Consider the following 27,589-nt stretch of genomic DNA (forward strand, 5'->3'; position numbering starts at 1 on the left):
GGAAACTTCTATGTCTTCTCTTATTTGGCTGGCTATCATTGTCACTGAAACTTCCTGTGACTGCCTGGCCTGAAAGAGAAGTCCCATTGGTGCGCTTGGTCCCACCACTACCCAAGTGGCAGCTCAGGGTGGGCCCAAAAGGAAGGCCTGCTTCTTCCAAGCCATTTTGCTCACATGCTCCAAAGAAGCATGAGGAGTCACGCTGCAGGAAGTACAGTGGGTTGCAGAGGGCTTCTGGGGGGGCTGGAGAGAGGGAGAAGGGAAGGGCATCCTTGAAGTTAGGCTCCCCCTTGGTCTTGGAACAGAACTTACCGTGCATGGTGATGGTGAGGATGCTCACAGCGCTCAGCGCTCTCTGCCTTTGGAAGGGGTCTCCGTGCTCATCACAGTGGTCCACTGACAGATTCTGGGACAGTCGTTTGGTTTGTTCAAATAGGTGTGGCTGTAAGAGAAGGCATGGTGGACTGTCTAAGGGAAGGGCCGACCTCTCCTCAAAACTTGACAAACTTTGTCTCAATGCCACATGCAGCGAAGATGCTCAACTCACCGCAACTTCATGGCATGCCAAAGGTGCAGTTTTCTTAATTCACATTTAATAGATAAGAGAAATATGGTTTGAACATTCATATTTCTTATGTATGCCCATTTCTAGAGTCTAGAGTCATACCTACAGAAACATTTCTTTCTCCGTGTTTTATTCATTGTCAACAAAGAGCAAAAAATATTTTACAAATACTAATGTGCAATGGTTCAGGGTATGAAAGCAGTAAAAAGTACAATTTAGAAACAATGTTTGCGAGGGGCAGAAGTGGTGTATAAATTTAGAAAGGTGGATTGAGACCACATAGTGAAGTGCCTTGAGTGGCTGCCTAAATAGATTTTGAAATAGTCAGTAACTAAAGACAACAGTCAAAATAAATATCACAAAATCCATATACTAAAATTCAAGCACTCAGGCCATGTCTAAGAGCTTATTGATTCTCACCATATCTACAACTCTAAAGTATGTAGAGATTAAAGGACATAAACCTTCAGCTATCCAGAAAACTCAGGTATCCATAATTACTTTTTCCCCCAAAGTTCTGACCAACCATGGCCCCAGAGGGAGCTATCCCTTTCTGAATAGCTATTCTAAAGGGAGCCTGTAGTCTTTCTATAGCTAGTTCCTATTCTAGTTAAAGGGAAAAGACACTTTATGTTAGGTGTCTGGGTCTTTGTCTATTGCTTTGTGAAATGAGGAAAAACTTGCAAAATGTTAAAAAATATATGCAGTCTCTTGAATATGCTGTGATCTGACAGCAAAGAAGCCTCTAAATCATGAGATCTTGCCCTGTCACTCCATCAGAGAACTGCTCAGAGCAGTGGGTGAGGTCCGTGCATCTACTTCTACAAAGGCCCTTTAACTCCCTTTCCCCACCCCAGGCTCAGGCACACACACCCATCTCCTGCCTGCTTCACCCTCCCCCTACGTCAGTAAAGAGGCTCTAGCCATTATTCCCTGGCCTGTATCACCAACATCTTCCTCTCTTCTGACTTCTCTTTTCCAGAATTAAAACATGTTCAAACATCCCCCACCTTAAATGATAAGAATAAGCTTTCTTCTTCTACAGTACATCCTCTCATAGCTTCTTTTCTGCATATCCTGCTGCCTACTCAATAGCCTGACTTGAACGCCCCATAGGCACCTCAAAATTGGCACGTGCAAAACTTAACTTGCTATCTTCCTCGCCCCCAGAACATGCTCTTTGCCCATCTCAGTAGATTACCCACCAACAAGTCGGCTACCCAAGCCATAAACCCCACCCTCTACACCTAGTCAATTGCCAAATCTTTTCCTCTGCAGATCACTGTAACCTGTTCATCTCTCTTCATCCTCACTTCCCTAACCATAGTTTAAGCCATTGTCACCTCTTACTTGGATCACTGCAACAACTTCTTAACTGGTTGCTTCCAGTCTCGCACTCCTCCAATCCCCTCTCTTCAATGCATCCAGGATTTTCACAATGTAAATCTAGTCATATCACTCTTCTGCTTAAAACCTTTCCATACTGCTTACCACTTGCTCTCATTGTAAAGAATGAACTCCTTAGCTTGGCTTTAAGGCCTTTTATGATGGTCCGTATCTTACCACTAGAGCCTCTTGCCACCCCCCCAACCAACCTCATCTCTCACACACACACACACACGCGCGCACACACACTTGCACATTTTCTACTGGGTCATGTTCTGCTCTCTTTTGCTTCCAGGCCTATAAGTGTGCTGTTCTCTCTATGTGTAGTGCTTCATTCTTCCTTTTACCCGGTTAATTCATCCTTTCAGCTTACACACTGCTTCCTCTGGGAACTCTTTTCTGATCCACTGCTCTTTTCCCAGCCCCCACCAAGTCTGGGGTAGGTTGTCTGAAGCAGACACTATTGTTGGCCCCATCCATATGTCCTCAGGCTTCCTTTGGCAACCCAAACACTTTTTTGCCCTAACACATAGCACGTCAGAAATACAGAAAAATTATTGTTTCCTGACCCCAGAAGTCTTGAACCAATGATGGACCAAAGCTGGTGTATAAATACTCTAGTGCTCTCACTCCAAGGAGATTAAACTGGCTTAATAATGCACATTAATTGGCCACCTTCTCTTCCATGTATCACTTCTCCCCTCCCCTCTTAGTGCTTCCTAAGACCACCTCCCAAATAATCTACTTGCACTCTAATGTCTCAGGGTTTGCCTTGCAGGGAACAAACATTGCCCCTAAGACGATGCTTCTGGTCTGCTCTCCCTCAGTGATCATCATGTCGGTCATCACACTGAACAGTAAGTGCCTCCTTGTCAGTGTGCCTTCATCATTACTTGCCTGTGTTATATATCCCACATATCCCCAGTGCCTACCCCAGTGCCAAATAAACACTGTCAACATTTTAAATAGACATCTGTAAATAAATGGATAATTGAATAGACACATGGATGCAGGGAAGTATGTGCAAATGGATGAATGGATAAATGATTGAATGAATGAATGAGTCCTTTCAATTAGATTGACAACTTGACCTGTCCCCCTGAACAGTGCTAAAGTATCATCAATCCCTTGGCCCAAACTTGCCTTTTTTGAAGAATCTTCATCAGAATCTAATCCTGGAACCTGGTCTTTCCCAGACTTTCTCAAAAAGAAGGATTTTCTTCTCTTATTACCAAATAGTTTTCTCTTCTTTGAGGAAAAAGATGATGCTTCAAGGGAATTAAGTGAACTTCTGTCAATACCCATGGCAACCAGAGCCTTAGAAAGTGAAAAAAAGCAATTAATGAACAGATCATACTCCCCACAGAACACTGTAAATGACTTCAACCTCAGTAAGCATTCTCTCCTCTCTTCTGGTAGCACTGGACCATTTTGATTGCTCATTGCCCAACTGTAATATGCTAGCTTTGTCATTGTTTATGTGGGATGCTAGCTTTGTCATTGTTTATGTAGGGAACATGTCCTGTTTGTCCATGAGATTGCAGCCCTCGAAGGCAGGGTTGACTCTTAGACATCTCTGTGTCACTAACCCTTAGCACAGTGCCCTGTATGTGCTAAGCATTCAGTAAATGTTTGCGCTTAACGTTGCAGATATCAAGCACTTAAGATGGGCTTCCTCCTGACAAATCTCTATGGAGGATGAGAAAAAGCATAAAACATGGCCCTGCTCTGAAATCTTAGAATCGAATCTTAGAATCTTAGAGCTGAAAAAATGTAAAGATGCCAGGGAAACAATAAGAATGGCCTGTAAATATAACAAGAATTATAAGAAAGGATCATGACTGTCATCTCTAGAGCCACCATGATTGATTTCCCAGACTCTTGCAAGCAAAGTCCCTGGACACAAGCATCTCCAGCTTCCCACAGGAAAGCCGGGAGCAGAGCCTTAATTTACATACACATACATTTTATCCTCTAGCCTGCAATTGGGATCTATCTTTGAAGGCTCAGGTTTCAGAAGGTCAAAGATCATCAAAACCAAGGGTTCCCTTCCTCAAGAGCCCTGCGCCTGGACATCTTAGTGGGCAACTCTAGCAGAGCCAGCTGCAAGGGGCTTGAGACTAGGCCTTATACAGAAACCTTGAGTGTCAGACCCCACAGCCTCTGGGGTCCTCCCAAGCAGACCCCACTGTCTGACACTACGTGCCCCTACCTCCTTCTCCTCCTTTAACAGCTGCTGGGCTTCCTGGAACATCTTCTCCTTGGCTTCTGTCTCAGCAGCTACATTCTTGTTCTGTTCCTCATAAGCCATGGTGACAACAGCCAGGGTTAAGTTAATCAAGTAGAAAGAGCCCAGGAAGATGACCACCACAAAGAAGAAGACTGAGTAGAGCCCTGAGGTGCGCAAAGTCTGTAAGGGACACAGCACATGCTGGCGTCTGAAACCTTCCTCCACAGAGGGGTGACTTGACCTCGAGTGGAGATTACACTGTAGCAATTGGTCTCTCCCCAGCCCTGGTTGGCTCAGCTACCTGCAGCATCATCTACTGCCTCCCCCATCACCTAGAGCTCCTGATGCCCTATCTCTCAGCAAGGAAATGCCACCTGTACATTCACACAGAAGTCATAGTGACTTTACTGTGACTTTCTCAAGGGTATTTGCATTTTTTTAATTAAAAAGGCAAGAGAGAGAGCAATGCTGCATGATAGCTGAAGCACTAGTGGTGGAACTTCAGTCAGTGGGGAATCTGGAGAGGGGTGATATTTCTAGGAAGAGGAGTTTTTTTGTACTCTTCTTCCAAATATCACATTTATAGTCTTTTTTTGATGTTTCTAATGGAATTTCTAAAACACAATTTAACAGTACAACTGTTAAGGATAAGAAATAGATGACAAAGGTGAAGGAGAGATGGTAGGTTATAAATAAATGAAGAGATAGGTAAGTGATGGAAAGGGAGAGAGGAGGCAGGGAGGCAGAGGGGCAGGGAAGAGAGAGGGAGAGAGAGAGAGGGAAATAGAGAGAGAGAATGAATAAATAGATAACCTGTTGATAAAGCTTCTCCCAGGAATCTTGGGTCATAAGCCGGAACACGGCAAGAAAAGACCAACCAAAGTTGTCAAAATTCGTGTAATTATAGTCAGGATTTTTATCGGTATGTTTGCATTCAAATTGTTCAGAACAAGCCCTAGATATTGGAAACAAAGGAACAGAGAAAGAATTACATACCTTGCAGCCCACCTCCCCTTGACACCCTGCCCAGGGTACTGATTCTTCCAAGAACCATGGGCTCACACTCAAAAGTCCTAGGTGAAGAGAATATGTATAGAGTTGGCCATCCTCCATCTTCCAAGCCTCCCATTCTATATCTAAACATGGGCGCTCATAGACTCTTTTCAAATGGATTGATTAGGAAGTTCATATCGGCAGTTTTTCATTGAAAAATTAAGTGCAGTGACATAGTGAACACTTTACAGTAAAAAAAGGACATACAATGAATATGATGTCTCCCTCTCTCCCCACTCAGTCCCACTTCCTAGAGGCACAGTTTAACAGTTACTTTAGGAAATTTCCAGAAGTCCTCTATGAATATAAAAGCACATATGTATCAATATACATTTTCTATAATATATGAATGGGAGCATTCTTCGAATACTCTCTTGCACTTTGCTTTCTTCATGGAATGGTTTTGATTGGAGGTCTTTTCCACCAGCATACAAGGAAATATCTCATTTCTTTTTATGTCCTACAGTTCTGGGATTTATATAAGTGCTTTGCTAATGCTAAATATTTAGATATCAATTGTTATCAGTCCTCTATTCTTAAAAACATTTGGGTTTTACTTTAAAAACAGTAGATATCTTGCATGTAGGTCTTTGTCCACATCACCAAAAACACATCATTGAGTGCACCTATCGAATATACTATGAGTATGTGCTTTCTTAATTTGTAATAAATATAGTATTTTTATCAAAGTAACACATACATGTGGTTTAAAAAAAGTCACATGGCACCAAAAGGCTTGTAATGAAAACCATTCCATCATTCTTCATCTGTCATTTATACATCCCCAATTCAACAACTCTTAGCTCTTTTAGGTCTGTATCTCTAAATATAGTGCTTTTACTGGGAGGAGATCAAGATGGAGGAGTAGGAGGATGCAGAACTCACCTCCCCCAATGAATACACTTCCCTGGTAGCGTGGTGGTTAAGAATCGGCCTGCCAATGCAGGGGACACGGGTTCGAACCCTGGTCCAGGAATATCTCACATGCCGTGAAGCAACTAAGCCCATGCGCCACAACTACTGTGCTTGTGCTCTAGAGCCCGCGAGCCACAACTACTGAGCCTGAGTGCCACAACTACTGAAGCCCACACGCCTAGAGCCCATGCTCCATAACAAGAGAAGCCACTGAAATGAGAAGCCCACGCACCACAACTAGAGAAAGCCCGCACACAGCAATGAAGACCCAATGCAACCAGAAATAAATAAACAAATAAATAAATTTATATTAAAAAATACATCTACATGTGGAGCAATTCTCAATGAAAACAAACTGGACACTGGTGGTAAACTGGACACAAGACTGTAAAGAAAGATCCACACAGAGTCAGGCAGGAAGGGAGGAGAAGCAATCAGGTTGGGACTCCCTAGTCAGGGGCACAGAAGAGAGGGATATCACGGGCTCGGAGATCCTCCCTGGGGAGTGAGGGGTTTGAATCACATATTGGGCACCCCAGCCCTGGGGTCCAACACCAGGAAGACAAGTTCCCTTAGGTGGTTTGAAAATCAGTGGGACTTACAGGAGGGCTGTAACAAACTGAGACTCTGCTCATGAAGAACATATACACACACTTGCTTAATCTCAGGAATAAGGTGGATGCCCACTCTCACCACTTCTATTTAACATAGCATTGGAAGTCCTAGCCACAGCTATCAGCCAAGAAAAAAAAAAAAGGCATCCAAATTGGAAGGGAAGAAGTAAAACTATCACTATTTGCAAATAACATGATACTATAGATAGAAAACTAAAGTCTCCATCAAAAAAACTATTTGAGCTAATAAATGCATTCAGTAAAATTTCAGGATACAAGATTGATATTCAGAAATCTGTTGCTTTTTATATGCTAATAAAAAACTACCAGAAAGAGAAAGCAAGAAAACAATCCCATTTAAAATAACATTAAAAAGAATAAAATACCTAGGAATAAACTTAACCAAGGAGGTAAAAGACCTATACTCTGAAAACTATAAAACACTGATAAAGGAAACTGAAAATGATATAAAGAAATGGAAAGATATACCATGTTCATGGATTGGAATAATTAATGTTGTTAAAATGTCCATCTTACTGCAAAGCAATCAGCAGATTTAATGCAATCCCTATCAAAATAACCATGACATTTTTATAGAACTAGAACAAATAATCCTAAAATTTATATGGAACCACAAAAGAACCTGAAGAGCAAAAGCAACCTTGAGAAAAAAGAACAAAGCTGGGAATATCATGTTCCCTGACTTCAGACTACACTACAAAGCTACAGTAACCAAAACAGCATGGTATTGGCACAAAAATAGACACAGATGAATGGAATAGAATATAGAGCTCAGAAATAAACTCGCATACTTATGGTCAATTCATCTACAATAAAGGAGGCAAAAATATACAATGGGAAAAGGACAGTCTCTTCAATAAATGTGGTGGGAAAACTGGACAGCTACATGGAAAAGAATGAAATTAAAACATTTTCTCAAATCATATACAACAATAAACTCAAAACAGATTAAAGACCTAAATGTAAGACCAGAAACCATAAAAATCCTAGAATAAAACATAGGCAGAACACTCTGACATAAATCATAGCGATATTTTTTTTATCTTTCTTCTAAGGCATAGGAAGCAAAAGCAAAAATAAACAAATGGACCTAATTGATCTTAAAAAGTTTTGCACAGAAAAGGAAATCACTGACAAAATGAAAAGACAACCTACAAGATGAGTGAAAATATTTGCAAATGATATGACCAATAAGGGGTTAATATCCAAAATATATAAACAGCTCACACAACTCTATCAAAAAAGCAAACAACCTGATTAAAAAATGTCAGAAGACTTGAATAGACATTTTTCAAAGAAGACATACAGATGGCTGACAGGCACATGGAAAGATGCAGAACATTGCTGTTAGAGAAATGCAAATCAAAACCACAATGAGATACTACCTCAAACCTGTTAGAATGGCTATGATCAAAAAGTCTACAAATAACAAATGTTGGCAGGAATGTGGAGAAAAAGGAAGACTCGTACACTGTTGGTGGGAATGTAAATTACTGCAGCCACTGTGGGAAACAATATGGGGTTCCTCAAAAAATTATTATTCTATTATTATTCTATTAAAAATAGAATTACTATATGATCCAGCAATTCCACTGCTTGGTATAGAGCTGAAGAAAATGAAAACACTAATTCAAAAGGATACATGCACCCTAATGTTCAAAGAAGCATTATTAACAATAGCCAAGATATGGATGCAACCTAAGTGTCCACCAACAGATGAATGGATAAAAAAGATGTGGTATAAAGAAGAATGAAATAATGTCATTTGCAGCAACATGGATGGACCTAGAGATTATCATACTAAGTGAAATAAGTCAGACAGAGAAAGACAAATATCATATGACATCACTTATGTGGAATCTAAAATAATAATACAAATGAACTTACTTACGAAACAGAAACAGACTCACAGACTTAGAAAACAAACTTATGGCTACCAAAGGGGAAAGGGTGGTGGGGGAGGGATAAATTAGGAGGCTGGGATTAACATATACACACTACCATACATAAAATATATATTCAACAAGGACCTACTGTAGAGCGCACGGAACTATACTCAATACTCTTTAATAACCTATATGGGAAAAGAACCTGAAAAAGATTAGATGTATGAATATATATAACTAAATCACTTTGCTTTACACCTGAAACTAACACAACATTGATTGTGAATCAACTATACTCCTATATAAAAAATAGAAAAGATGTGGTGTATATACATACAATGGAATATTACTCAGCCATAAAAAAGAATGAAATTTTGCCATTTGCAACAATGTGGATGGACCTGGAGTATGTTACGCTTAGTGAAATAAGTTAAACAGAGAAAGACATATACTGAATGTTATCACTTATGCATGGAATCTAAAAAATGAAACAAATGAATATACCAAAACAGAAACAGAATTAAATATATAGAGAATAAACTAGTGCTTTCCAGCAGGGAAGGGGGGAGGGGCAAAATAGAGGTAGAGGATTAAGAGGTACAAACTACTATGTATAAAATAAATAGGCTACAAGGATATATTACACAGCACAGGAATATAGCCAATATTTTGCAGTAACTTTAAATAGAGTATAATTTATGAAAATATTGAATCACCATATTGTACACCTGAAACTAATATGATATTGAAATTCAACTATACTATAATTTTTTTAATGCTTATACTGATATTTGATTTATCAGTTTTAGTCTGTTGACTAGCTTTCTGCTGTGGTAGATAAGGGTTTTCCAACTTCCCACCCTACTTCACCACTACTTATACCACTCTTCATGGAAAATATCATGGCCTGTGTCATTGGGTCTCCTGGGTCAGATACAGTTTTTCTTGGCTCTTTTGTGTTGCTCTTTCTAAGTTTTACTCCCTCATTTTTCTGGACCAAACCTCAAGTAGCTTTTTAGGAAGACTGGGTGATCTTTGCACATATGGGCATATCTTTACTCTGCCTTCACAGTGGAGTTACAGTTTGACCAGAAATAGAATTTGGGGTTGAAAATAGTTTTTCTTCAGAAACATAAAATCACTGCTCAGCTATTAATTATCCCTATGTTGTTGTTGAGGATTCTGATACTGTTCCTTTGTGGGTAACCTTTTTCTCTTTGGTTTTCAGATCTTTTTCCCCAAAGGTTCTGAAATGCCATGATAATGCACCTGACATGGTCCTTTTTCATTCATTGTGTTGGCTACCTTATGGGCCATTGAGGGATTTGCATCTTTAATCCCAGGGAAATTCTCTGTATTATCTTTGCTAATTTCCTTCCTTTTGCTTTTTCTGTGCTCTATTTCTGAAATTCCTACTTAGTCAAAAGCTGAAACTTCTGGATTGATATTTATTCTCATATTTTCTGTCTCTTTAGTTGCTTTATCTTTTAATTCTATATTGATTTTTTTCTATTCTCCCCTTTGCACTTCTCACCACTATCCTACACGTGCATTTGCACACACATATACATGCCAATACCCCTCTTCAATCCAGAAGTCTTGTTATTTCTGTCTCCTAATGTCTTTGGGATTCATCCATCCATTTCTCTTCATCTCCACTGAACAGCTTCATGACTCTCATCTGTATTAACACAGCCTCCTAAGTGGCTGCTTCATCTACTCTATCCATCCATTCTCCATGTAGCAGACATAAGTGAGTTTTAAAAGTATCTAATCTGATCAGGTCTTTTTTCCTTTGTGATTGAGGTCAAAATCCTCAGCAGTGATGGGCTACCAGGTCCTGCATGATTGGCTCCTGTCTCCTGCCCCTCTGCCTAACAAGCTGCTGGGCTTCTTACTATCCCTGCATGTCCTCATGTCCTGAGGCTTTCATCCTTGCTATTTGTACTGTCAGGAATCGTTTGCTCTATTTCCTCATCCACCAGAACTTCCCACTCATGCTTCAGATCCATGTTGTAGTCACCACTCAGTCAGTCCCCAGAGGAGGCAGTGAGTAAAGGCTGAAAACCAGGCCTGGGCCCTGAACATAGGCCTGTCTGGGAAGGTGACCTCAGATCTGCCATCTCCTTGGAAACTACCACATTATGATCAGTGTCGAAGGTCATGTACTAGGAGTTCGCTTACTGTAAAACTCCTGAGCTTTGAGACTATACCTAGACTGAGAGAGTTGTGACTTGCACATAGTTGGAAACCAAGGCTTCTGCATCTGTATGTTTAGATGGCCCACCCCACCTTGGATTTTGCTTATAGTAACCATACCTGCCATGCATGGATGATGGATCAAAGAAGCACTGTTGTGACAGCTGTTGGGCTCCTCATTGAATGAAAACACTGTGGGTGCAGTATGTCCTGCCGAGGATCATTCTAGAGAGCTCAATAAACCTTGTATTAAAACCTAATAAGTTGGGGCTTCCCTGGTGGCGCAGTGGTTGAGAGTCCACCTGCCGATGTAGGGGACACGGGTTCATGCCCTGGTCCGGGAAGATGCCACATGCCGTGGAGCGGCTGGGCCCGTAAGCCATGGCTGCTGAGCCTGTGCGTCCGGAGCCTGTGCTCCACAACAGGAGAGGCCACAACAGAGAGAGGCCTGCGTACCGCAAAAAAAAAAAAAAAACCTAATATGTCTGTGAGTTTGACCTAATCAGAACCTGTGACCACCACGAGAAGACTTCCTTGATTTTACAGGCAGGGTTACATCTCTGTTATCTCTCTCAGTATCTACAGGTCTGTCTTATAACATTCATCACACTTTCAAGAATTTACTGTACATCTCTGTTGCCTGAAAGATGTCAATTTCAAGAGGGCAGCACTCCTTTGTTTGTACTTGGATTCCTAGGGGCTAACACAGAGTTTGGCACACTGTTGGCCCTTGATACCTATTTGTTACTGAGAGATGAATGTAGTCTATTTCATCAAAGTGCCTAGCATATTATCTTAATTTGAAATACACTCAATAAACCTTCACTGAATGAATATCTCACCACAGAGAGTACTAATATCCTGGAAGATGGAACGGTATCCCCAAAGGGTCAGAGTGCTACTAGCTGTTGAAGTGAATGTGTATGAACACACATACAACAGTGTGTGCAATTAGAGGCAGTGGGGGTCACAGATCAACAAACAGAAGACGTGTGCTGAGATGTCTTCTATCAGAGCCATGTCATTGAACAAGAAATTGGTCTAGATGGGGCTTTCAGTCACAACATCCTTACTTACCTTTGATAGTCTTGAATATCCGCTCCATAATGTCAAAATATCCTTATGTTTTCAGTAGGTTTCTCATCAGATACAAATTCAATATAATTTGGGAGAGAGAACTGCTCTAAACACTTGGAAATAATTCCTAATTTAGTAATGCACATCTAAACCTGCTTAGAGAGACTTCCCTGGTGGCGCAGTGGATAAGACTCTGTGCTCCCAGTGCAGGGGCCTTGGGTTCATTCTCTGGTTGGGGAACCAGATCCCACATGCATGCTGCAACTAAGATTTCGCATGCAACAACTAAGGAGCCCACGTGCTGCAACTAACGAGCTGGAAAGCCGCAACTAAGGAGTCCGCCTGCTGCAACTAAGACCCAGCACAACCAAATAAATAAATAAATAAATATTTTTTAAAACCCAAATAAAATAAAATAAACTTTCTTAGACACATGAAATAGTAGTGTTTGAGAACTACCACCACTGCTTCTACAAGTCATTGGATAAAGACTGTCTGCCACATCACTTCAAAAAGATAGAATGAAGAGTATAAACATCTTACCCGCTCTCCATCCATGTGCCACATATTTTGAATTCAGTGGAATCTTTCTTTTCAAAGCAATAGTCTGAGAAGGAAATAATTATAAATTCAGATTTGAAGAAACAAAATTGAAAGGAAAAAGAATAGCAAATATGCCAGATTATGCTTGAAACAGATGGTTCAGAATCCTCCAAAATGATCAAAGTGATCAAAGTGATCTCGATGAAATGATCCAGAGAGGAACTAGAGCCTAAGCCCTCAGGAAGATGCAAGAGAAAAAGAAGGAAAAGGAGAAGGAAGGAGAAATAAGAGGAGGAAGCAGTAACACCACCACCACTTTGCCTCTCAGTACATAGAACTGAATCAGAGACCACCCCTAGGAGAAGCTGGACACAGGGTCAGCCCATGAGAAGCTCATAAACCAAGACAGTCATGGAGAAAGTGTGGCCACATAAAATTCAGGACACATTAAATCGATATAGAATTGACCTCAGAGTGGAGAGGGTGCAACATAAAAGGAACAATATCATTGAAGAAAATACTTGGGTGGGGGGAGGGATTGTGGGAAGTTGCTGGTCCCCTTTGGCCAAAGCCAGGCACTCTGAAGACTTCTGCAAAACATGACAAGGAAGTGGGCAGAGATGGAAGATGACACCACTCCTATAGATGTGGCTTCAGGATTTTCCTTCTTCATGGAAACCCAAAGAATGAGGCAGTTCTCTAAGAAATGTATCTGCCCACTTGAGAACCCTAGAGGGACAAGTCATCCCTTGATCCTAAGACACTCTGTAATGCAGATCAGTAGACAAATGAGCGGGGATAAATAAAAGTTAACCATGCACAAACCAAGGAGTGAAAGGTGGGGTGTTTACCTTTATAGTCAGAGTCACAGTCTTTCCTCACACATTTCTGGTTCAGATTTCCCATGAAGAGCTGCTGACCTACCAGGGCGAAGATGCTGAGGCAAAAGAGAGACAGGATCATCACATCGACAAGCCTCTTCACAGAGCGCAGCAAGGCCCCAACAATGACCTTCAGACCTGAGGAAGAGGACAGATGTGGGGAGAAGCCCCCCACTCACACACACACACACACACACACACACACACACACACACACACACACACACACACCAGACACAGGCAAGGAACAGAGAGGGAGCAACAAGGCCTCAAAAGTTGTCTGATTGCAGGCTGGTATCAGAAAAAAATCCTGACCTAGGATTCTGAGGCCATAACTCTGTGCCTTAGAAGCTATGGGTCATCAGAGTGGTCCACTGGTCTAGGATTCGGCCTCTTTATCCTGCTCTACAGATGCCACAGGGTTGCTCTGAAGGGAAAGTGAGAAGACTTTGAGCAGAAACACGCCACAGAGACCCAAGACATAACTTGATGACAGTTGTTCAGGCACCTCCATGGCTGGGGGTCACAGGTAGCATTAAGGCCAAAGTGAGGCCTCCTGAGAGAAGGAGAAGAGCTGTATTTAACATTTGGTAGCTACTACCTACTATAAGGTACACGAGGTACCATGAGATATAGCTAAATTGGGGGGTCAGGGAGCTGGAGGAAGGAGCTTTGTCTGGACCCAAATAATAAGGATGTCTTAGGAAAAGAAACTCAGATTACTACTTATAATAAGGGTTTTAAAAAATTCATTCAAGAAATATATTTACCAAGCACCTACTATGTCCATGGTACCCTGTCAGGCTGCCAAAGTTACAAAATAAAAAGGACATAGTCTTGTAGTCTGTTGGTAAATGTTTAAAATCAGCTCTTGAGGGGAGGGGAGGAGACAGAGAAAGTCTTCATTTGCAGCATTTACAGATGTCCTTGTTCACTGAATTCTGGAGTGTAGATCCCTCTTCTCCCTCCATACACCCCTCTCCCGCAGTTGCTTTCAAGCTACCAACATGACATCCCTGGATGCAGAGTTGGAAAAAGATGTGCACAGTCTGCTGGGGAGTCAGAACAAGTCAGTCCCAACACAACACTGAGTCACAGGCTCTGCTCTCAACACAGCTGGAGAGATAAACCAGCAGATGGCATCGGTAATGTGTGGGATGACACTAAGTGACAAAGTTTCAGTTGATCAGCATAAACCATGAATGGTAGACTTGAGAACACAAGCAGCATCTGACGGGAGGCCAAGCCCACAGCAGATGACCTTCCACCAAGGGTGATGCCACATGAGGAGGAGACTTCAGGCCAAGCTGGGACATCCACTGGATTCAACAGTGCACTTATGTTCATGCCAAGATCTCGCTTCCCCTGCATGGTCAGAGGCACCAAACACGAAAATACTGTAACCTCATCTACGCCTGATTTTTCATCTGTAACAAGAGGCTCGAGTCTTCTCCAAAGCAAGATGATTTGGATGAAAGATAGCTGTGATTCCTGAATTATTTTTACATAGTCTCATAAAAGATTGTATCTCATACTCTCCATTCCAAAAAGCATCCAGGGATCTCATGTGTTTCATGAGTCAAAATGGAGAGTATGTTCACCTGCTTAGAGATGAGGAAGGGAACATGAAAGCTGCTAAGTGTCTCCCTGAATGTATATTTTACCCACATGAAATATGAGGGACTCAGCTCAGGCAGAAAGCCCCTAAATCTACCTGGGAAACGAAGGTCCACCTTGCAAAAGAGGAAGAGAAAGAGTGACATGTTCTACATAAAGTGTCCTCTGACTGCCAGTTGCTTTATCACTATGCAGTTGTTCTGGAGTTTCCAAAAATAACCCACTGCCTCTGTATGAAAAAGATCCAAATTGCCTGGAGTTTTGATAGAAGAGACTAGAAGAAGAAGGGAAGAAGAAGGGGGAAAGGAAGGAGTCCAGAGGGAGAATATTTTTTAATAAAGGGTTTTTTTTGTAAGGGAAAGAGAGGAAAGGGGAAGGAGAAGAGAAGACTGTGCCATAATAACCTCATTTCTGATAAACTGGAATTCATATTTACAACCCCGTCCTTGGCTTCATCGTGATCCACAGAGCTCCTTCCTTGCCTGGCTTCCAAGAGACCACTTTTGCTCTCTTTCCTCCTTTACTGGTGGCTCTTGCTCATCTCCGTTGCTGGTTTCTCCTCTCTCCCCTCCCCTTTAAGGTCTCAGTGCCTGGGACTCAGTCCTTTGTCCTCTTCTACTTTCCATCTATGCTCATTTTCTTGGTAATCTCATCAGATTCCATGGCTCTAAATATCATCTATAGACTCATAATCTCCAAAATGATATCTGCAGCCCTGTAACTCCAGCCTCATATATCTAATTGCCTACTTGGTACTTTGACTTGAATGTCTCACAGCCATCTCAAACAGAACACATGCAAAGCTGATTCCTAATCTGACCCCCAAGGCCTGCTTCTCTCACAGCCTTCCTTTTCTCATTCAGTGATGATTCTATCTTTCCAGTCTCTCAGACAAAAAACCTTGACTCATCCTTTACTCTTCTTTTGCTCGTATCATGTATACAGTCAACCTGTCAGGAAGTCCTCTTGTTTCCACCTTCAAATTTATACAGAATCTGACCACCATTTGCCAACTCCTCTTCCACTGCCTGATCTGAGAACACCACCACCTCTTGCTTGGATTATGGCAGTGGCCCCCTGTGTCAGTTTGGGGCCTCTGAGAAGCAGACACTTTGAGACCAGATTGCAAGAGATTTCTTGGGGAAATGCTTGTGAGGAATAATCTGGAGGGAGGGAATGGAGGGACAGAGAGAGCCTCAGACTGTGACACAGGGCTGACACCTGGGAAAGGAGATCAGGAAAGAAGCAGGATAGACAGGAAGTGCCTCAGACTGCAATGCTGCTGTGAGACAGTCTCACCCTGGTTGCTGAGAAGCCCCTGAGCCAAAGTCCCACATAGAGGAGTCCCATACCCTTCAGGGGTGGGCCTGCACTAGTGGCCCCCACATGCAGGGAAAGCGTGATCTTGGCATGAACATGAATGCAGTGGTGAATCCAGAGAGGGGGCAGCTGGGACCATTAGTCAACTGCACTCCCTGCAGCAGGAGATCTGAGTAGCACATTTCCATGGTGACCAACATGCCTCCTATCTGGTCTTCCTGCTTCTACCTTTGCTCCCGCACATTCTGTTCCCCACACAACAGCCAGAGTAATCCTTTTAAAGCCTGGGTCAGGTCATGACTCCTCTGCTCAAAGCCCCTGCATGGCTCCCATTTCTCTCAGAGAAAAGCCCAAGTCTTCCTGGTACTTAGGTGCTTCCCCTTCACCTCTGTGGTCCCTCCTCCACCACCTGGCCCCTCATTCTGTCTGCTCCAGCCCCACCCACATGTTTTATAGTCCTCGGTCTGTAGACTGGCTGCTTCCTATGCTCAGAACACTCTTTCCCATATATCTGCTCGTGAACCTCCCTCACCACCTTCAAATCTGCTCACATCTCACCTTCTCAATGACACCTATCCTGACCACCCCACTAAAAATTGCCACCTGCTTCCCTGAACCCCCGTGACTTCCAAGAGCCACCACATCGCCTACTTTTCCATTTTATTTTTCCATGGCATATGTCACTTTCCAGCATGCTATGTAATTTACTTTATTTATTATAGTTACTGCTTAAGTTTGTCTCCCAACCCCCCACCTAGAATGTAAACTCCATGAGGGCAGGGACCTTTGTCTGTTTGCTCACGGATATATCCCAAGCAGCTAGCACAGTGGATATTAGGTGCTCAATACATATTTGTTGAATGATCAAATAAATGAATAAAGCAGAGTTTGTTAGTTTGTGCTTTAGATGACATATTGAGAAATTTTAACTATTCTCTTCCACTAAGAGCCAGTGTTTAAAGTTAGAGTGACTTACCTGAAATTACAGAAATTGCTTTCAAAGCTCTGAACACTCGGAAGGTACGCAGGGATGACAGACTGATGCTGCTGTCCTTGATATATGGTGAATATGATACAAACCTACAAGACAAAGCACAAGGAAAGTCCAGGCTTGTTCAGGCACGCATCTGCCCTGCACATCTCCACAAAGGTCACAAGTAAGCACAGCCTGAGGTGTGTGTCCACCAGAATGAAATCTGCAACCTCCCCTTCCAATCCCACCTTCATGTCAGGACCTGGCAATACCACTAGTGCTCTATTGCTATGGACCCTATGGACCACAGATTGCACAGGAGGCTGCTCTCAGCTAATCTTTACACTTGGACATAGATGAGGATTCCTTGAAATAGTCATTGCAGTTGTGGCTACATCCATGGATAACAGAAATCAACTTAAACATTTATTGACTTGCTACCAAGTTCCAGGCCCCAGTACACTTCCCTAAGGTCTCACCACGTGGCCAAGCCCAGAAGGAACCTAGGCGGTCTGGCTCCAGAGTGAACATACTACACCATCTCTCAAAAACCAGGAGCACCTGACCATTGACGTTCAAATGTAAAACTCTGAAATTAATAGTAACTAACTCAAAGGGCTTTCGTGAATATTAAATAGAAAAATATATGCAAAGTGCTAAAGACAATGGCTGCCACAAATTAAATAAGGTTGGGTTTATTATTATTTTGCTGGCAACAGGCCATTGCTTCTCTTGCTTTTTATTTTGCTGACTCATGAATTTGGAATCTCATCATTCAGATGCCAAATTGATGTCCTCTCCTTCAGAAAGAACTTCAACTCTCACCTCATGCCATATACAATAACTAACTCAAAATGGACCACAAACTTAAACATAAGAGCCAAAACAATAACGCTTCTAGGAGAAAACATGAGAGAAACTCTTTGTGACCGTTCAGTAGACAAAGATGTTCTAGACCCCTTTATTCCTCCTCCATGCTCTAACAGCTGGAATCATGCACAGCTCCTATGCTAGCACTCACTGTAGCAGGTTATAATGGTCATTAAACGCCTCACTTCCCCTCTGACCTGCGAGCTCCAACAGGATGAGAACCATGCATGATATATATTTTTTCATTATCACAAGCCCTATATCTGGCACAGAGCCTGGCCCCATAACACGTCAGTGTTTGGTGAATAAATGGCTGAAAAAGTAAGATCATGAGTGTTGGCCTAGAAATGGATTTGTGAGGAATTCCCTGGCAGTTCAGTGGTTAGAACTTGGTGCTTTCATGGCCATGAGCCTGGGTTCAATATCTGGTTGGGGAACTAAGATCCCACAAGCCTCGTGGTGCGGCCAGAAATGGATTTGTGTGTGTGAAGGCCTCTGGTCAGTTGGCTACATGGTGCAGTTCAGTGTCAACCAACACTGCACTCAGAGTTCTAGGCTTTACTTGGCTGCACTCAGCCTGTCATGTGGATCTACACAGGGCCCTGCTGGAAGCCAAGGGGCTTCTTTCCCACCCCTAGTGTCTTTGGTAAAAATCTTAACATTCTTACGCTGTTGCAATGACAATGGAGTCCAGCCAGTTCCACGGATCTCGAAGGAAAGAAAATTCATCCAGAATAAAACCTCTTGCCAATATTTTAACTAATGCTTCAAATATATAAATCCCAGTGAAGACATACCTAGAAAGCAAATCATTCAGAACAAGAAAAAATATGATAAGCTATGTGAAAAATAGAGAGCCCATCTGTCTGATCTGACCTTCCTGAGGTCTGATTCCATTTTAATGTGACATTTAACATTCTTGTCTTAGCAAATCAGAGTTCAGAAAGGTAAGGTCCTCAAGCAAGTCTGGTATTTGGGATTTCTGAGAAAGAGTCCCATGCACGAAGTTGTAAAGCTGCTTTTAAACACCTAGCTTCACAGCCATATTCTTGAGAGAAGCTTCAGCCAACATGGACAGTCTTTTCAACAAATGGTGCTGGGAAAGCACAATATCCACATGCAAAAGAATGAAGCTGGACCCTTACCTTATACCATGTACAAAAATTATTTCAAAATGGATTAGAGCTAAATGTAAGACCTGAAACTAGGGATTTCCCTGGTAGTGCAGTGGTTAAGAATCAGCCTGCCAATGCAGGGGACACCAGTTTGAGCCCTGGTCCGGGAGCATCCCACATGCCGCAGAGCAGCTAAGCCCGTGCGCCACAACTATTGAGCCTGCACTCTAGAGCCAGCGAGCCACAACTACTGACCCCACATGCCACAACTACTGAAGCCCATGTGCCTAGAGCCCCTGCTCAACAACAAGAGAAGCCACTGCAGTGAGGAGTCCATGCATCGCAACAAAGAGTAGCCCCCGTTTGCCACGACTAGAGAAAGCCCGTGCACAGCAACGAAGACCCAATGCAGCCATAAATAAATAAATAAATAAATAAATAAATGAAACGTTGTGAATATTTTAAAAGACCTGAAACTATAAGACTCCTAGAAGAAAATATCTGCAAATCATGTATCTGATGAGGTTAATATTTAGAATATATGAAGAACTCCTACAAACTCAACAACAAAAAATTAAATAATCCACTTAAAAATGGCCAAATGACTTGAATAGACATTTTTCCAAAGATTACATACAAATTGCCAACAAGCATATCAAAAGACATATGAAAAGATGTTCAGTATCACTAATCATCAGAGAAATGCAAATCAAAACCACAATGAGATATCACCTCGTACTCATTAGGGTGGCTACTTTTTAAAAAAAGCAGAAAATAGCAAGTGTTTGTGAGGATGTGGCGAGATTAAAACCCTTGTGCACTAGTGGTGGGATTGTAAAATGGTGCAACCACCATGGAAAATAATATGGAGATTCTTCAAAAGATTAAAAATAGAATTACCATATGATCCAGCAATCCCACTTCTGGGTACATATACAAAAGAACTGAAAGCAGAATCTTGAAGAGATATTTACACACCCATGTTCATAGCAGCACTATTCACAATAGCCAAGAGGTAGAAGAAACCCAAATGTCCATTGACAGATGAATAGATTAATAAAATGTGGTATATACATGCAATGGAAAATTATTGAGCCTAGGAAAGGAAAGAAATCCTGTCCCGTGACAACATGGATGAACCTTGAGGTCATATACTAAGGGAAATAAACTAGTTTAAAAAGACAAATATGGTATGATTCCACTTACAGGAAGCACCTAGAGTAATCAAATACACAGAGACATAAAGTATAATGGTGGTTTCCAGGGGACTGGAGGGGAGGGAAGAATGGGGAGTTATTGTTTAATGAGTACAGAGTTTCAGTTTTGCAAGATTAAAAGAGTTATGGAGATGGAGAGTGGTAATGGTTGCACGTCTGTGCGAATGTACTTAATACCACTGATCTGTATCCCTAAAAGTGATTAAGATGGCAAATGTGATGTTATGTGTATTTTATCACAATTTTTAAAAAAACTATTTCCATTTTATTCCTTTAGTCCTTCATCATGTTGTCTTCTAATTTATTTCCCTTCTTCCCCTTCCTCCTCCTCCAAAAGACAATACTCTAGCTCTCTTGTTATAATCCCAATAAAAATATGCTTGGTTGGCGTGCACACGCACACACACACAAACGCACAAACACACACACTGGCCCCACATCTGGGACAGAAACAATCATTTCAAACAATCTGCTGGTTCAGAGTAAAAGAAGTGGACCTTTTCTGGTAGAATGTCCAACCATTGTTAGCCCTCAAAGCTAAAGAACTAAGGTCTTGGGAACTCGAAGAATCCCAAAGCAGCTAAGTCCAACAGCAGAAATGGTCATGAGGTTGCTTTGGGCAAGAGCTACTTCTGCTTCAGCTTTTTTCTAAACTGCTCACCTTTTAGGTGACAAATAAACACAGAAGATTAATTAATGTCTGCCCTGAAATGCCATCTTTTAAACTCAGGTATAATTTATAAAATTATAGGTATTTTGAAAAAAGGCTGTAATTGCAGATGTGTGGGATTCTGCAAGTCTTCATCTAGATCTCAAGCAAATGAGACAGCCACCTCTGACTGCTATTTCTGCCTAGCCATTTAGCCTTCCACCTCCCACCCTGCCATTCTCTCTTTTCCAGCAGAAGACTGCCAGTGGTGGGACATGTGGACCAAAATGACATCTGCTGTGGAGTACAGCCATGCCCAGCAGCAGGAAGCAGGGCTTGAAATCTCCATGATAGGGAGACCTCAACCCACCAGGCAAATCAGGCCCTCTGGGTGTGTCACTGTCAGTTCAACCATAGTTAGGGTGTCCAGTCAGGGCCATGGTTGTCTAGCTAGTAAACCCATTTCTAAGACTCTATTCTAAGAAAATAATGATTTTTTAAAGTAGCTTTATACCAAAAGATGCTTGTTGCAATGCTATTTATAGTAGTAAAATATGACAGTAGTTACGTAAATTGTGGTATAGTCACCTGATGAAATATTGTATAGGCATCAAAATGGGCTCGTATTAAGCCTACATAAGGACAAAGAAGATCACTTAAAACTAGACATAAAATTTGTATGTGTGTTATTTATTACAAATGTAAGTTTAAAAGGCCTTTAAAGACAATTGTAAGTGTATATATACAAAAATGAAACTGACTCTGCCAGCATTTGTGTTGGGGATCTGGGATAATGGGTGACTTTTTCTTCTCTCCATAGCTAAAATCTGAGGTAATCATAATTCTTTTAGGTTTATTTGCTTAAAAACATAGGACAAATGCGTGCAGGACAAACACTTACTCAGCACTCTCAGTATCTACGTTAATGCTGTCCTTCCCACGAGTCATGACCATGAACACGCAGTTGATGATGACGGTGCAGATGATGAACATGCTGAACAATGTGACCAGGGCCGTTAAGGCAGCTACACTGCAGCATGGAATGTGTCATTAGTTATTGTAGTTGAGGCTGTGGGGGTCCCTGCAGGGCCCCTTTTCTGCAGGAGCATCTGTCCTCTAACTGTGAGCGTTGGCTGAGAACCCACAGCTGTCCCCTCCCTTGAAGGACTGTCCTCAGCCTGAATGGCAGCCTCCTCACCCTGGAGGGCTACAGTCCCTTTCCACATGTCTGACTGACAGATTTAAAAAAACGTGGCCTCTGGCTTTCAGGTAGGGCAGCTCTGTGATAGATTCATGCTCTGGAGATCCCCGTGGCTCCGGCTGATGCCTGATGTGGGCTCAGCTGAGACCCTGTCCTTGATTGGCTCCTCCTTTTGCTCCATGATGTTTCCCTTTTTCCTTTTCCAGAGAGCACTCCCCCACTAAATCACTTAAATAAGAATCCCATCTCAGGCTCTGCTTCTAGGGAACCCAACTTAAATAGATATTCCTTCCCGTTTTCCTGAGTACTTCCGTCTACTAACCCACGTCTTTTTCACACCCTCTTTCCCCCCATCTAACACTGCCTGGTATCTCCTCACCCCCTGAAAATCTGGACTTTTAACACTAGGAAGTGTTTCTAAAAAAGCTTTAAACAGTGTAGTTCTAGCACAACTCATTTATCAACTAAACACAGTGCACAGGTTGCCAGTTTACCCTTTATTTGGGTCTCAACTTAGATGTTCCTTTCTTCAGGAGGCCATTCTTGATGCCTCCAAAGCACAACAGAGCCTCTCCACACTCCCACTTCCAGACTACCCATCTCACTAAGAAACTGCCTGCCTCTTGACCTGTCTCCTCTGAGGCCACAGGATCCCAGACAGGTGCCAGTCCCAACACAGCCCTGCCATACAGCAGGGCCACTTACACAGTATTTGTTAAAATAATGAGCTATTTCCACTCAACAAACATGTGAACCCCTAGGGCTTCTGCACACTTCACATGACCTGGACTTGGTAAAAGAAGCAACAAAAGGATATGAATGGACTGAAATTCTAATGGCTAAACTTCTGATTGAATTGAAAGGCCCCAAAATGAACAAGGCACGTTTGGCACTGAAGCGGTAGATTGTTCTCTTTTTGTTCAACACCATAAATGTCTGCAAAAAAAACAAACACAACAGGAATTACACGCAGTGACCAAACAATATTTATCATGAGTTCATTCAGAGAAAATTCGGTGGAACCACAGGTTGAGGCATGGCTTGTCTTGTTATGATGACTGTAGCTTCTGATTGGAGACCTGTCTTCTGAAGCCAGAGGTACTTTCTGACCAGCCTACACTGTCACTCTGGAAGACAAGAGATCTCCCCATGTGGCTTGGGTCTCACTCAGAGTCCCAAGACTCTGATCTATTGAAAGTCATCCCTCACTCCCAAAATAACTGTTGAGCTGTGGACTGTTCACCCAGTGAAATACTCTGTTTTGAAATACTCAGTGAAATACTCAGTTTTGGTTAACTGTCACAATCACTGGAGGCTCTACTGGCCTGTAGTGGGTACGTCCTGGGATGCCAAATCCAGGACAGACACACCAAATGGTGCACTGTTCACCCAAAGTGTCCAGTTGGGCCCCAATGAAAAACACCAAGCCTGCGCCCGTTTCCTCCTTGCATGTCTTCCTGGGCTCTGGGCCTGAACCTGCACCTGGACAACAACCAATGACTCACAGGCTTCTAACATCAATGCTCAGACCCCTCCCTTTCCATTTAACTGTCATCTGGCTGTCCCCTTATGTGTCCTGAAGGCTGTTATAAAAGCCTTCATAGAACTAGGGTCATTCCTGTCTCCTGTGTCATTGCTCCTTTCAGATTTGCAGAAAAGTACTACTTGACATGTAATCCAGCATATTCTCAGACAGGAAAGACAGGTCTTGTCACCCAGGCCCAGAAATAGTGGGGTAGCTGCCGCCTTGGTTGAGATACCAGAACTTCAGCCACTGCCAAACATCAACTTCCTTCATTGAGTTGCTGGAACTTACTTGTCTGCTGGCCATCTGGCTGCAGGGAAAATGTGGACTAGGATATTTTCTGTTTCCTCCATAACAAAATGAAATGGGCCACAGGGTTCTTTAAAAGCTATGAGCTCAGGGGTCTAACTCACTTTAGGGATTCTGTGCCCTTCCTTTGGACAGAAAGACGATTTTAGGGCAGAGAGCAAACCTCTTCCTAAGGTGGGTCACCCAGATTAATAGGTGGCATGATATGGCTCTACTTCTATGCCCTTTGATTTTTTTTTGAATTTTATTTATTTTTTATATAGCAGGCTCTTATTAGTTATCCATTTTATGCCCTTTGATTTTGGTATTTTATTAATGTCTCCTCTGACTGCTTTAAATATTTCAACTAATGGTGTATTTAACTACACTCTCCAGGGTTTTAATGATTTAAACCTGTCTGCTTGCTGACACATCTCCACCCTTTTCCCTGTAGCTCTTCAAAAATGGAAGCTTTGAAAAGAGAGGAAGTGACCTGCGACTACAGAAAGAGCCCTTGGGTTTGAGTCCCAGCTCCACCACTAACTGGCTGTTTGACCTGGTGTAAGCCACTTCCCCATCAAGGCTTTGTCTCCTCATCTATAAGGTGAAGTGCTAATGACACCACACATAGCTCACATAACTGCTGAGAGCACTGATGTATTAGGTCATGGGTGTGCAGAGCTCTGAACAAGTATCATGTCTCCTGATTTAAAGGGAGGACCAGGCTGAGAAGAGATGGTCCTAGAACATCCACCGCAGCTGTATCAGAGCCTGTCCTCCCAGGACTGTCCACAAAACGCCAAGCTGCTGCCTACCTCCTGGATCTCCTACCCAGCCTAGATGCAAAAGGAGGCCTCCAGGAGTTATCTCACCTCCAACTACTCTGCCTCCTAGAAGCCCCTGGAATTCTGGGGCATTAGGAGAAGGAGAAATATTGGAGTGTTTCTGCTCCTTCGTCTCTTTTCCCCTTTTTTGTCCTTCCCACTCATACCCAGCTTTCTTCCATCACACAGTCCACATTCGGCCTGGTAACCCCAAGTCTGTCCAATTCAAGGACATACAAACCAGGCAATCTTTCTTTGGAGAGGTCAGTTTCTCATGGGTGCCAGAAAAGGATGCTCTCAGCATCCCATATTTTCCAGGACTTGCCCCAAACTCCCCAGCCTCCTTCCTCCCTGTCTTTAATCTGGCAAAGTGGGTTTTCCATTCTCTGCTGGATCACACAGTGAGATGATGATGGCAAGGTCTTCTGAGTCTTTCCTGAAAGGAGGTGGTCTGTAGAGGACTTTCCTCACTGCCCCAGGCTTTCAAACAGCCATCAGAAGAGCCTGAGCTCACCTTTCCTCATCCAGGAACCCCTTTGAGGAACTTTTACTAGAATTTCCCTACATCTAGGTAGATAAAACAGCAAGTCTATCACATATTGGCATGGAGTTTACATGTAATCTGCATGTGCATACTTGATTACAATATTCTTAAACTTCATTTATTGAGCTTCTCTTATGTGCCAAGTGTTAGTCTAGGGCTTTGACCTTCATAAATCTCATTTAATAGCCTAAAAAGCCTATTGCCTAAGAGTTTTTCAAGGTAAACTCTAGTTGCTGAAACGGACATTCATGGACAGTGATATTAATTCTTCATATCAGTATAATGCCTTACAGTTTATAATGTTTTACAGTTTTTAAAGGCTCCATAGCATGCCTATGTTGTAATGTAAGGAGAGCAGGCATTATTCCCATTTTACTGATTAGAAAAGTGAGAATTCGTGAAGTGATTTACCCAAAGTTATAAATCCAATTACTTGAAATGGCCTACACCCAACTTTTCTGACTGCTAGTCCAGTCCTCTTTCCTGACACCATCTTATGTTATGTTTTCTCTGTTCTCCTTTTACCCTTCTGCTGTTCCTCGTCCTCATTCATCTGCTTTTCCAAGACATGTATTATTACACAGAGAAAATTAGTGCTGAAAGCCTTTCTCGGGACTGTGAAAGCAATGACAGGGGGTGACAGCAAAGGTGAAGTGGGGTCTGGCCTCTTTATACCCCAAGATCAATATTTGGAGATCCATGCAATGCCAATTATAGCTGGTGGTTAGAACATGGTTAGAACACCCCAGCCTCCCCACAAAGGGTACCTTATGATTTCTGTAGAATGGGTCCAAGTCTTCCAGGGGCTTCCCTATCAGCTCATGGGGAATGTCACCATAGAGCATGGGCAACTTTCTGGACACCTTTAGGTCAAGCTGAGGTCGAGGCTGGGGTTCTGCTGCTGTCTGGTCTTTGGACTTTTTCTTCTCTTTTTGGATGGTGATCCGCTTCTTGATTGCAGCCAAAGAGTCAGGAGTGAAGGGGCGGAAATTCCTCGCGTCTGGGAAGATCACCGGGTAGCACCTGTCATCCATCTTCACCATCGGGGCAGAGACAAGCAGCAGATCCTCAGAGAGCTCTGGGAGGTAGAAAATTACACTGTCTGCCCTGAGATTCCACTCTCCAAGGACCATATCATGGGGTCTACAAGAGTTGAGACTGAGGTGAGGGGGCTTGGGAACTCATTAGCTGTGGAGAAGGTCAGAAGAGGTGACCACTATTGTGGATATAAAAAGAATTTTGGGCATAGGCAAGACCAAAGCAGGACATAATTCCTGGAGGATCTGGAAATAGATGGGAAGCCGAGTTCAGGATCAATACAGAAGCTCAGTCTCTAAAAATGAGACCCAAGCATCAAGGAAGACAGTACGACTGAACCAGCTGAACTACTGAGATGGGACCTGCAGATGGTAGACAAGTGGCCACAGTGTGAACAGGAGAGGAAGGAATAGGGAATCAAGTGGGCCATAGTTGGGGGTTGTAAAATCAAAACTATGACTGCATGAGTCTTTCTTCACCTTTGGTCGGGGAAGTTCTTGAAATGTGACAGGATGGAAACAAAAGAGCCATAAACACAGGCATGAACATTTACACTAACATTTATGATCCTTTGTCAGCTCTCTAACTTCTGAGACCCAGACCTGGCAGAAGTGAGACCCCAAGAAAGCAAAAAGGATTTGCCAAAGCTAATAGGTCACTCTATCATGGGATAATAGCTCTCCCAGCCCCTCTTCCTGATAGCCCTTTCTACAAGGACTTTCTCTACAGCCTCAGGCTTAAAACTAGACTCTGATAAAAAGCAGTAGTGTTTAAGTTGAATGCATTTATTCCCCATGCCAGGCATCTTCTTCCTTTCTAATTTACTGAATGCCAATCTAGGATTGACTCCCACACACTCCAAGGAATTACAATGGGGAACCCAACAAAGGACTGGTTTATTCATTCAACAACCATGTGCTCAGAGCCTGTTCCTGGCACAGTGCTAGGCACTAATGGTGAAAAAAACCTCAGTTTGTCCTCCAGGCCCTACAGTTACACTGCCTGCTATAGTGGAGAAGACAGATAAAAGACATAAAA

The 27,589-nt window shown here is 42.6% G+C and overlaps 1 protein-coding gene across 2 annotated transcripts in view; it reads right to left on the reverse strand.

Moving 5' to 3' along the window:
• The window catches only part of SCN11A (sodium voltage-gated channel alpha subunit 11), a 125,328-nt gene that overhangs the window by 42,751 nt on the left and 54,988 nt on the right, over nt 1–27,589 (reverse strand). The window contains exons 4-14 of one of the 2 annotated variants that reach the window (XM_067044518.1): nt 26,281–26,591; nt 23,150–23,268; nt 22,033–22,134; nt 18,819–18,947; nt 17,284–17,387; nt 13,341–13,508; nt 12,490–12,553; nt 4,995–5,136; nt 4,164–4,361; nt 3,095–3,268; nt 313–442 (exon numbers count right to left, since the gene is read on the reverse strand). In XM_067044518.1, coding sequence (XP_066900619.1) covers nt 313–442; nt 3,095–3,268; nt 4,164–4,361; nt 4,995–5,136; nt 12,490–12,553; nt 13,341–13,508; nt 17,284–17,387; nt 18,819–18,947; nt 22,033–22,134; nt 23,150–23,268; nt 26,281–26,556 — 1,606 coding nt within the window. In that variant the 5' untranslated portion in view covers nt 26,557–26,591. The remainder of the gene's footprint in view (nt 1–312; nt 443–3,094; nt 3,269–4,163; nt 4,362–4,994; nt 5,137–12,489; nt 12,554–13,340; nt 13,509–17,283; nt 17,388–18,818; nt 18,948–22,032; nt 22,135–23,149; nt 23,269–26,280; nt 26,592–27,589) is intronic. The other variant, XM_067044519.1, reaches the window with a different exon arrangement.

Source organism: Kogia breviceps, chromosome 10 (assembly GCF_026419965.1).
Source record: "Kogia breviceps isolate mKogBre1 chromosome 10, mKogBre1 haplotype 1, whole genome shotgun sequence".
In the NCBI taxonomy this organism is placed as follows: Eukaryota; Metazoa; Chordata; class Mammalia; order Artiodactyla; family Physeteridae; genus Kogia; species Kogia breviceps.